A 12,487-nucleotide genomic window follows, 5' to 3' on the forward strand; every position below is an offset into this window, starting at 1 on the left:
ACACTCAATTTGGATGAATGTGTAACATGGACTGGCAAATTGCTTTCTGTGGGGGGGGTGAGGGGAGGGAAGTAAGATTAGGGGAAAAATTGTAAAACTCAAATAAAATCTTAAAGACATTAACAACGAAAACTGATATCTTATTGTCCGATCTTGCTGTCTCTTATACTTTATTTTTCTTATGATTTCTCTCTCATTACACTCATTTTGGATCCATGTGTAACACGGTGACAATGTAAAGACTGACACATTGCCTTATGTGGGGGGTGGAGGAAGTTAAGTAAGATTAGGGGGAAAATTGTAAAACTCAAAATAAATAAAATCTTAAAGACATTAACAACAAAAACTGATATCTTATTGCCCAATCTTGCTGTCTCTTATACTTTATTTTTATTATGATTTCTCTCTCATCACACTCATTTTGGATCCATATGTAACACGGTGACAATGTAAAGACTGACACATTGCCTTATGAGGGGGGTGGAGGAGGAAGTTAAGATTAGGGGGGAAACTGTAAAACTCAAAATAAATAAAATCTCAAACAAAAGGCATTAGCAGGTCATCTCGGTCCTCTCCTTTCCGTTGCCCTCTCCAGCTCTCAGCGGGCCCTTGCTCTCTGCGCCCGTTTGCGCTGCCGCCGCCACCCTCTGCGCGCTCCTTGCGGGCAGGCCTGGCACTCGGCCTCCTGGGGCCTCATCCGAGCGCACTGAACGCACGAAGCTGGCTTTGGGCCGGATCTCCGGGGGTCGGGGCTGCGGCCGGCCCTGCTCCCCCCACACCCGCGGCACCACGGCCGGTCGGCGCCCACCCAACCGCGAGTCTGTCCCGCGGCGGCACGTGGATTCGCGGGCCGCCACGCGCGTCTACGCCTGCCCAAGAGGAGCCGGGCACGGATGGGGGAGGGGCGCGGAGGGGGCACCCGGCTCGCGCGCACGCGCACGTCGCCCGGGGCCCGTCCCCTCCCCTCACACTCCAGCCAGGGCGGCTTAGTCCCCTCGGTACGGAAGTGAGATTCCGGCCAATCACGTCGAAGTTCCCCGCCTCCAGGCTCTCCCGGCAGGCAGCCGGGTCCTGCGGGCCGAAGCCGGCGAGCAGGCGCTCCAGAGGCGCGCTCTCCCTTTTCTCCTCCACAAGCCGCCGTAGGCATGGAAACGCGCCGGCCGACGTCACGCGTCGCCCGCGCTACGTCAGCGTCTCCTCGCCGATTGGCCGGCGGGGAGGCGCGGGCCCGCCCCCGGGCGGCGCGGCGGCCCCGCGCTCTTCCGCGCGCGCCCCCGCATGGCAGGGACTGGCTGGCCGCCCGGGGGCCTCGGACTGCCCGCCTCTTCTCTCCGCCCCCGCTGCCCGCCGCAGGGTGTCCTCGAGCCGCTCCGCGCGCCGCCTGGCAGTTTGCCTCGTCCTCGTTCCCGTGCCCGCCATCCATGGCCACCGCCGCGACCGAGGAGCCGTTCCCCTTTCACGGGCTTCTCCCGAAGAAGGAGACCGGGGCCGCCTCGTTCCTCGCCCGCTTCCCGGAGCACGATGGGCGAGGGGTGCTTATCGCCGTGCTGGACACCGGGGTCGACCCGGGCGCGCAGGGCATGCAGGTGAGGGCGCCCCGGAGGCCGCGGCCCCGGGGGCGGGGACGCCGGGGCCCCGGCGCGACGGGGGAGGGGAGCCGGGCCGGGCCTCGGGGGGGCGCCGCCGCGGCGGCCGGGGTCTCGGAAGCGGGGGAGGAGACGGGCGCGCGCGCCCAGGGCTCGGGGGGTGCCCGGGGGGCTCCCGGCAGAGCAGCCGCAGGAGGGGCGGCCGGGAGCGGACAATAGCGGCCCGGCGGGCCCGTGCCCGCGGCCCCGGGCAGAGCGCGCGTGGCGTGGGGGCCGTGGAAGCCCCCGCCGTGCATTTGTGCGGCCTCGGGGCCAGGGTGCCATTGCATTTGGGGCCGAAACCGAGATTTCCATCGAGTCCCCATCCCAGGCGGCTGTCAGGGTTTCCGCCTCCCCTTCTGCATTTCTGTCCTAATCCATAACTACTTCATTCCTTTCCCCTTTTTTGGGGGGGTCCGTATTGCATAAGATAAAATGGCGAAATAAAACGCAGGTATTCTAAATCTCTCGGGGAGGATCAATTGAGTCAGGTTTTGGTTACGGGTCCTCTTTTTAATATGGAGGGGGGGGAAAGCAAATGTTATTTAGTTGTTGTAAAAGTTTTTTACACCAGGCTTTGAAAAACCTTGAGAGAAAATGCATATTGCAAATGAATGTTAGTTACAACCATTCTGACTTTAAAAAAAGCACTTAGATTTATAGATACTATGAGATTCAGTCAGTCATTAGGATAGCTAGCTTTTTTTTCCTTTAGATCCACTGGAAAAAAAATAAACCCTCCTAGAAGAAAACATCCCTGACGAAATAAACTCCATTTGCTCATTCAGTTACGTGGAATTCCCTCCACGTTTTTATTTTTTCTACTTTATGCATCATTTCCTTTTATTCTAAAGATGTTGTGGTGTGCTCCTTGTTTCCCCAACCTAGTCCTTAAGGACTCTACACTAAAACTTCTTTTGTATCAGCTGCTAAACACACTGTCAGATTGGATTATTGGAGAATCTAGTGAAGTACAATCCAGAATTTTTGTTTTTGTTATTTTTTGGGGGGGGGGCAGTGAACTTTATAATTAAATATTATTCCATCAGCAGTTTTCTAGTGTTTTGATCTCTTGATATCCTTGGTGAGAGTAAAATGAGCTTCCTCACTAAAAAAGCAATGTGGCTCATTGGACAGCACTCCAGATCAGAAATCAGAAACATCAGAGTTCAGACCTGGGACACTTCATAGCAAGTATTTTTCTTATTTGTAAAATGGGGTTAATATCCCTTTGTCTCTTGGTTGTTGTAATAAATGGAACAATGTTTGTAAAAGGCTCTGCAATCTTTAAAACTTACTGTTTGTGTGATTTCTGCTATTTCTGGGTCTCAGATACCTCAACTGTAAAATGAGAGGTTTTAAACTAGATTTAACTCTGAGGTCCTTTCCAATTCTAAATCTATACAGTTCTGTAATCCTAATGACTCTCAAAGTAAATTGGTAGGAGTTAAGATCCAAGAATTCTCCAGATTGTTATAGCATTTAATATTTCACATGTGCTTTAACACTTTTTAAAAAAAAATTTCAGAAATTAACTCCTTTGTCATCCTCATTGAGAATGCCAGTCTTCCCATTAGCTTTCATGAATTTTGTTAAGGGCTAGGTAATTCACTGGTTAGCTTGCCCTATAATAGTAATAAGTAGATCAAAAAAGTTTAAGAAATTAAGACTTTTAGAAGCCACTCTATTAATTTTAACCCCTTACTATGTAAGATCCTTAAGGGCAAAGAATTTTTTTCATCTTTGTGTCCCCATACAATGTTTTGCACTTTGTAAATGTTTAACAAGTGTTTGACAACTTGAGTGCATATAGAAATAAACTTGTCCATCAAATTGTTCCCTTGTTCTTTTTTCCTTCCCATAAAACAACAATGATGTTTGCTTCCCTAGGATTGCTTTGAAAATTTAATTATTGGCGAAGATGAATTATATATGAGCCTTTAAAGTGCTCAAGAAAAATAATGTAATATAATTACTCATTTTTAAAGTAGTATTTATTAGCAGGGACTTGCTGTGAGACTTAAAATGTATCCTCACCTTTGATCCTTATTGGATTAAAGAGTATATATTAATATATTAGATAAATAATAACAATAGATAAAATGATGAAATCAAATGAAAACCTAGACTTTGATCTTCTAGGAACATGTATTCTGTGTTACTTGAAGGCCAGCGAAAGGGAGAATTGAGTCAATTCAAAAGGCATTTACTACTGTACTTTGTATAAAAAGATAAAAATGAAATAATTCCATCTTAAGGATGATTGCTGAGGTTAATATATATTGTTTATGGAAAATGAAGTATAAATATAAAGTAATTCCTAGGATGGGCAACAGGCTAGGCAGTCTATAGGAGCTAAACATAGAAGGATGATAGGAATTCTGTTTATGGGGGGGGGGGATAGCTTGTCAAAAAAACCCACCCAAAACTAGCAGAATGTTGCCTAATAGGTACAAGAAGTAGACTAATTTGGTGGGAATATGGAGGGCTTAAAAGGGTATTAAGTGCAATTGAAACTGGAATTTATATATCTCTGAATCAAGAAGAAACCACTGGAACTAATTTAGCAGGATGTGATATGGTTAAAACTGTGCAGTTTGGCAGGTGTATGGTATATGGATTGGAAAGTAGGGAGACAAGATCAGTTAGGTTTTTATAATAGTCCAAGGTGATAAAGTCCTGACCAGAGCAGTAATTTATATGTGGAAAGAAGGAAGAGAGGTGAGAAATGTTGTGGAGAGGTAGCCAGAGATGGCAACTGATTGGAAGATAAGGATTGACAATGGTGACTTGTGGATCTGAGGGTTGCTAACCTATGTAATTGGAGGATTCTGACACCCTAAGAGAAAAATGGGGGATTTAGAAAAGGAGATGGTTTGGGGGAGAAGGTAATGAATTCTGTTTTGGACATGTTGAGTTTGAGATACCTGAGACATCCAGTTTGAAATGTCAAATAGGAAATTGACAATTCTTTGTATTTTAAAAATATTTAATTCATAATTTTAAAAATAAAGCAAACATTTCCATAACAGAATAGAGGGGAAAAAATTGCAGATACAACTTGCTATTCCTTTTTTTATCTTAGGGTTGTTTTTAAAAATATTTTATTTATTTTTCCAGCTACATGCAATGGTAGTTTTCGACAATCTTCCCCCCCCAAGGTTTTGAATTTAAAATTTTTCTCCTCCTCCCCCTGACAGGAAATCAATCTAATATAGGCCATGCATATATAACAATGTTAAGCATAGATTATTAATCATGTCATGAAAGAAGAATCAAATCCAAATGTAAGAAAAAATATTAGAGTTTTAAAAAAGGCATAGTATGTCAGACATCTTTTAAAAATTGAAGATAGTAAACCGGTCTGCATTTAAACTTCACAATTCCTCCTCTGGATATGGATGATATTTTCCATCACATTTCTTTAGAATTGTTTTTGATTATTATATTATTAATGAACAAGTCCATCACAGTTGATTAGCACTTGATGTTGCTGTTAGTGTATGTAATGTTCTTCACTCAACATCAGTTCATGCAATTCTGAAGTCCAGTACAACAATGGATTCCTGAACTAGATTTCAGGAGAGAGAGATTGATTTGGTCTAGCTGTAAAAATATGGGAGTAATTGATAAGACATGATAAGATCTTGGGGCGGCTAGGTGGCATAGTGGATAAAACACTGGCCTTGGAGTCAGGAGTACCTGGGTTCAGATCCGGTCTCAGACATTTAATAATTACCTAGCTGTGTGGCCTTGGGCAAGCCACTTAACCCCGTTTGCCTTGCAAAAACCTAAAAAAAAAAGACATAGTAAGATCTTCATCAAAAGAATGAAGTAATTTGTAAAAAACTTATCTTCCAACATGAAAGTTTTGCTTTTTTTTTTTAAAGGATAGATTTTTTTTGCAAGGCAGTGGGGTTAAAAGTATAAGGAATTGTATTGCAATTGGAAAATAAAAGACATAGGCATGGAAGTAATATTTTCGGGAAGGACCAAAATGGACAAATTGGGGGTATAAATAATCTTCTGTAAAGTTAATGAAAATCTAAAGTTTAATACCTTACATTTTGTTAACTTTTCTGGGCACAAGTCTCCTATTTTGGTGTCCCTTCTGACATTTTCAGGGGGAAAGAGAAGAATAAGAGAGAAAGAAAAATAAAATTTTTTAACAAATTTTCAAGGGTTTTATGGTTATTATGGTCCCAATTTGCATTTACAGTCAATCAATAAATGTTTATTAAAGACATATTTTATGCCAACCTCTGGTAGATGCTATATATATGAAGAAGAAAGCAAAACAATCATGTTCTCAACAGCTTAAATTTTATATTGGATACAAGATCAAATTGTTTGACTTTTAAATTGCTCTATAATCTGATTCCTTCCTACCTTTTCAGTCTTGCACCTTAGTTGCCTCTACTTTCAGTCTATGACACTGGTCTTTTTGCTGTTCCTCTTAACAGTACATTTCTTCTCTTGACTGGGTATTTTCATTGGCTGTAACTCCATACTTGGAATTCTCTCTCCATCTTCATCTCTGGTTTTCCTGACTTTCTGTTAGTCTTAACTAAAATTCTTCCTTCTCCAAGAAGCCTTTAAGAATCACTCTTAGTACTAGTGCCTTCTTTGAGGATGAACTCTGATACTAGATTATGAGTAATTCTTGACAGCAGGAACTTTTGCTTTTTTCCACTATTTCGGTGATTATAGTACCTGGTATATAGAAGTAGGTGCTTGAAATATGATTGTTGCCAAATTTAATATTTGCATAAACAGGTAAATATAAAACCATATACAAAACAGATTGGAGACCAGCCTGAACTAGAGTGCAAGGTATGTGTAGAGAGATGGTGGTTAAATAGGTTAGGGAAGAGATCCTCTGTAACAGGCTAGTTAATCTTTTATTTTCTGTTAAATTTTTTTTGGACTTGTAAACCTGGATTAATATTAGTATTAGCTAACTGGTATTAAAATTGATCATAAAAGCCTTAAGATGTGTCTTAGAAAAGAAAGAAAATGTTTTGCCTTTTGAGTGAGTGGTCAAGACTAATACACTAATAATTGTTTTTCATTAATTGAGCCATTTTAATGATCATTGTGACAAATTAGTTTTTTCCAAGATTTGCCAGAATTTCTAAATGTGATACTTTTTTTTTTGAGTTTGAAGTAAAACTTCCGAAAATATAGTCAAGATGTTAAACTTAAAAGAAATGTCTCTTTTTTAACAGTGGTGAGTCAGAAGATCCAGTTTTAAATTTTACCTGTCACTTGTTAGATATATTTGCCCAAGTCACCTAGACAAGATGATTAACTTCTCTGGACTTTGAACTTTAAAGCTAGAATTTTTTTGTGCAGTCTAGGTAGCAAGTGAATATTTGAACTTTTTCCTTTGACAGGTATTGAAAACTTTTGAAAGAATTCAGCAATGACTTGGGAGAAAAAAATAATACAGTAAAACCTCGCTTATATATGGGGGTCACTAATCTAGTGAACTTGACAGAAATCTGAAAACAAGTTTGTAAAAGGCCCTGAGGAATGAAAATAGACCACAAAATATAGGTATAAAAGTTTAGGTGCTTTATTTGAAGGAGAACTTTTCAAATCCTATTACTAAGTAATTTATTTATATTTTAGATATGATTCTGGACAAAGTTATTAGAATTATATTAGAATTTAAACGGTTCATTAAATTGTTTTTCTGGCTCCTCAGGTAATGAATTAAGAGTGTTGAACACTACTTTCAACTTACCAAAACAGGCATGTCAACTCTTAAATCAAAGTCACCTAGGGAAATGAATCCAGATATAGGAAGTTAGATTTACCCACAAGTTTTTAGGAATTTCTTTATTTGCGTTAGTAGCAAATAGTTTTTTATTTCTCTGTCTGTCTGTCTATCTAAACTTCTAAGATTTATGTAATGCTTAAATTGTTTTGTTTATTTTTAAAACAGTACTTTGAAATAGATATTGACATCTGAGGAAATAAGCTCAGAGAAATTAAGTAATTTGCCTGTGGTCAAAACAATGTTAAATTGGGACCTAGCATTCTCCTGACTTAAAGTCTGATATTCCTTCCATATACCAGTGCTGCCTCTCATAACTAAGATGTACTCATGAGGGTTTACCTTGAAATATTTATATAAATAAAATGGATTGAAATAAGAATATGTGCAAAAGTAATCATTAAATTACATCAGACTTTATTCATATTCTTACAGCTTAAAAACTTCTTGGAAATTTTATGTCTGCTTTGTCACTGATGCATTTTCTAATATTTGGCTCAGCTTGGGCACTGGAAATGAACAACTTTCTGTGACTGATAAGACAAGGATAATGAGCGTTTTTTACTATTTGTAGGAACTTCTGTTTTTCATATTACATTTAAAACAAGTTTAAGATTTTTACCATTTTTTTTTAGCCCATACTGAACTAGATTCATTTGAATTTGTTGGAAACTCACTTTTTTTCCCAATTCTTCTCTCTTTCTCCCCCTTTCTTCTTTCCCTCCCTCCCCATATTAATATGGCATAAGAAATGCCATAATGCTAATATGCTATGTATGGACTAGATGCTAATTCCTTTGTGATTGAGATACACACACATTATTTACAGTTATATCTGGTTGCCACAATTGGTGATTGCTTTTTTTTTTTGGTGAATTATGATTGTTTTGTTCCACCAAGCATAATATAAAATCTTTGTGCCATTCAATTATTGCTAGCTCAGGCAGTTTCAGAAACTAAAACATGATTTAAATGTAAACAAATGTCAGGGCAGAGTTGTCTTTCTATTGAGCACAATATCACCTTCCTGACACTTGATTGTCATAACGCCTCTGCTGTACAGTAAGGACTTTCCTATCAGTGGTGGCTGGGATCCTAGCTCTGGATGGCATCCTCTTTCCCCTCAGCTTTTAAGGAAAGGGAAATTCTCTTGAGAAAGAGGATTTCCTTCATCTAGTAGTTGGTTGGGATTGTTCCCTAGCATCCCAGTTTTCTCTTAAAGCTAACTAGTAAATTTATTTAGCTATCCTTTATTGCAGTGTTGAGAGGGGGAGTTAGAGGAGGAGGAGGAGAAAAACATTCTTAGTTTCAAACAGGGATTGAGAAGCAAACTTTTTTTTGTTTTTGTTATTTGCAAGGCAATGAGGTTAAGTGTCTTGCCTAAGACTTACCACAGCTAGGTAATTATTAAATTTCTGAGGTCACATTTGGATTCAGGTCCTTCTGATGAGTCCAGGGCCCGTGCTTTTTCCATTATGCCATCTAGCTGCCCCTAAGAAGCAAACTTTTGCAAAGACATCTTTTTATAGGTTAAAGAATATTTGAATGAGGAAACTTAATTCAAATATAGCCCTAACTAGTTTAAGATGTTTATGAATCAGTCCATTATGATCTTAATAAATTACTCATTCTGTTTCATTACATCTTTCTCTTTTGAATTTTTAAAGAGCTATTCTATTTTTTCCAATTCCATGTACAGTATTTTAATATTCATTTTTTCAATTGATAGTTTTTTTACAATTACATGTTAATGCAAGTTTTTCTTTTTTCAATTGTTTTATTTTTACAATTACATGTTATGAAAAGTTTTTCAACATTCATTCACATATATAATTTTAAGTTACATATTTTCCTTCCACCCTCCCTTCTCACCCCCATCCCCTCAGTGGTGAACAGTCAGATTAATATTGTATTTAATTAATTTAATGTATTAATATTGTATTTAGTATGTTTACAGATTAGTCATTTTTGGTATGAGGAATGAGGATTAAGGGAAAAGAGAGCAAAGAAATACATAGAGAAATTTTTAAAAAAGTAAATGTGGTATTCATTCAGATTCTGTAGGGTTTTTGTTTTTGTTTTGTTTTTTCTTACTCTGGATAGGGGATAGCATTGTCCATAACCAGTCTAATAGCATTATCCTAGCTCTCTGAACTGCTGAGAGGAACCGCATTCATCAAGGTTGATCAAGTCACAATGCTGTTAATGTGTACAATGTTCACTCAGCATTAGTTCTTGTAATTCGTTCCATGCTTCTCTAGAGTCTGCCAATTCATAATTTCTTATAGAACAATAGTATTCCATAATATCCATATACCATAATTTGTTCAGCCATTCCCCAGTTGATGGGCATCCCCTTTTCATTGTTACTACAAAAATAACTGCTTATGAATATTTTGGAACCTGTAGGATTTTTCTCATTTTTTATGATTTCTTCTGGTTATAACCTCTCCAACATTGATTGTTTTCCCTTTTGTCATCTTAGCCAATCTGATAGGTGTGAATAGTAATCTCATAATTTAACATTAATTTTTTATAAAATTTTGTAGTCCAAATTTTCTTCCTCCCTTCTTCCTAAGACAGTAGGAAATTTGATAGAGGTTATATATGTGCATATAAAACTTATTTCCATAATAATCATTTTCTAAAAGGAGAAGAAAAATTACAGTGTCCCATTTTTCACATTATAGTAGCCCAGATCTGTTCGGTAATGTTTTTTATGAATGAATAGTTGGGATTTGTCAAGTGTTTTTAGTTCTAGGGTTTTTTAAAAAAAATCCAGTTAACAAGAATCCTAATTCATTTGGGATTTCATTACTTGTTTTCTAATTAATTCTAATATCTAAGCATGGAATACTGTAATTTCTCTCTCAGCTAAATGTCTGAACTCAAGAATTATTTCTTGTTTTTCAGGTTACTACTGATGGGAAACCTAAAATCATTGATATCATTGATACAACAGGAAGTGGTGATGTGAATACTTCTACAATAGTAGAATCAAAAGATGGAGAAATTGTTGGACTTTCAGGAAGAACTCTTAAGGTAATACCTTATTTATTGTTACTGCTACTTCTCCATGTTACATTCTTAGTGTCTTTGTAATATCACTTTAGGCCACCTGTGGAATGAAGGATGAGGGATGATGGATGATGGATGTTGAAGAGGAGGAGAAGGAGGAGTAGGAGGAGGATGATAGCATTTTTATAGTACTTTGAAGTTTATAAAGATCTTTGCAAATATTAGTTCATGTTGTACTCACAATAACTATGGGAAGATAGATGCTGTTATTATCCCCATTTTATAGGTAAGGAAATTAAAACAGATTAAGTAACTTGCCCAGTTCAAGAAAGATGTCATGTAAAAAGAGCTTGAAGGTATTGAAGGAAATTAAGGATTCTTTTAAGTAAAGGTGAGGTAGAAGAGGAGGGAGGGTGACCATTCCACAGGCAAGGAGAAGGATCTGTGTTGGGTTATATGGAAAACACAGACAGAAGACTCAGATTTTTGAACAATTTATTTTGGAGCAATTTAAGAATAAGTTGGGGGAAAAACGACAGATTGAGGCTAAACTGAGAGGTTTCAACAGAAAAACAAGAGATTTATATATCATATGTTATATATTATATATTATACATTATACATTAAATATTACATATCATATATTATATATATTGTCAGTACCATAGCATTCTTCCTAATCTCAATTTATAGGAAAGTGTGTAATTAAGAAATAATGTTTAAAAGCCATTCCCCAATTGACAAATAGTCAAAGGATATGCAGAGGCAATTTATAGATGAGGAAATCATAGCGATCCATAGTCATATTGTTATATCTGCCCAAAAAGTGAGTCAGAGACCAAACGGAATTTAATCTTGAGAATAGAATGAGCAAGGGTTTTTATAGTATTTTGAGGGGCAGGGGTATCGTGAGCAAGCAGGGTACAGAAGCCAAAATAGCAGTTAGATATAGTTCCTTGTTAGACTGTTGCACACATGTGACATAGTATAGATAGGAGGTCAATAAAAGATGGAAGGGGGTCAGGGTCTAACATGTTTCCTGTGGTACAGGACAGTTATGTACCAGAGAGAGGGACAGGGTCTGCCTGTGGTACAGGACAGTCATGCACCAGGGAGACTTTAGGTCAGGTGGAGTTTACTATCTTCAGCTGCACCTGGGGAAGGGGAGGCAGTTTTAGGAGGGAGCAGGAATATTGCAGAAACAAGCAAAAGGATTGGGTTAACAAGAACATTAGGGGAGTCCCAGATAAAATTTATGGTTTATCTCGTGACTCTCAGGGTCAACTATTTTAGCCCTGTCAGGATGTTCTCAGACCTAGGGGCGTTAGCCAAGCTGTATTTCTGGGGAGTTTCTCAGGACCCAGAAAAGTGTCAAAGGCCCCCTTTACACAGGGGTTACACAAGTATTAATATTGTACTTCATTCCCCACTTCTTTTTTGCAATACTCAAACCCTTGAGTAATCATCTTCATAACCTGTGGAAGCATGAACTACAAGTATCTTAACAAAATTTATCTGAGAGTGTGTAAAACAGATGATTTGATTGAAAAGAGACTAATGGTTAAAGTGAGGAGAAGGAGTAAAAAGGGGGCCAGCCAAGGCAGAAAAATAACAAGTCACTCCCAGTGCAGCACACAGGCCATCCTCCTTCAGGAACAGTCCAACCCACTTTTATTCTGCAGTATCATTTCTGCTAATGAGTCGACCTGTTTCTCGAGCTGAGAGATGGAACTTTCAATGTGTTTAACTTCTGGGCACTCAATTCTTTAAAACTGGATTCTCAGGGCAGCTAGGTGGCACAGTGGATAGAGCACTGGCTCTGGAGACAGGAGTACCTGAGTTCAAATCTGGCCTCAGACACTTAATAATTACTTAGCGTGTGGCCTTGGGCAAGCCACTTAACCCCATTGCCTTGCAGAAATTAAAAAACAAAAAAAAACTGGATTCTCCCTTAATGAGGGCAGCAATGCCCACTGCAGTGGAACCCACCAGTCCTAGTTCCACCAGTAGTGAGATCAGGACAGGTATGGCTCTCTTCCATAGACTAGAGGGACCCAAAAGC

General features: G+C 39.1%; 1 protein-coding gene across 1 annotated transcript in view; it reads left to right on the forward strand.

The window, feature by feature from the left end:
- The first annotated feature begins 1,254 nt into the window (after positions 1 to 1,254).
- Positions 1,255 to 12,487, forward strand: part of TPP2 (tripeptidyl peptidase 2) — a 69,344-nt gene continuing 58,111 nt past the window's right edge. Inside the window, exons 1-2 of the mRNA XM_074192775.1 lie at positions 1,255 to 1,586; positions 10,321 to 10,449. Coding sequence (XP_074048876.1) covers positions 1,422 to 1,586; positions 10,321 to 10,449 — 294 coding nt within the window. The 5' untranslated portion in view covers positions 1,255 to 1,421. The remainder of the gene's footprint in view (positions 1,587 to 10,320; positions 10,450 to 12,487) is intronic.

This window comes from Macrotis lagotis, chromosome 6 (genome assembly GCF_037893015.1).
Source record: "Macrotis lagotis isolate mMagLag1 chromosome 6, bilby.v1.9.chrom.fasta, whole genome shotgun sequence".
Lineage (NCBI taxonomy): Eukaryota > Metazoa > Chordata > Mammalia > Peramelemorphia > Peramelidae > Macrotis > Macrotis lagotis.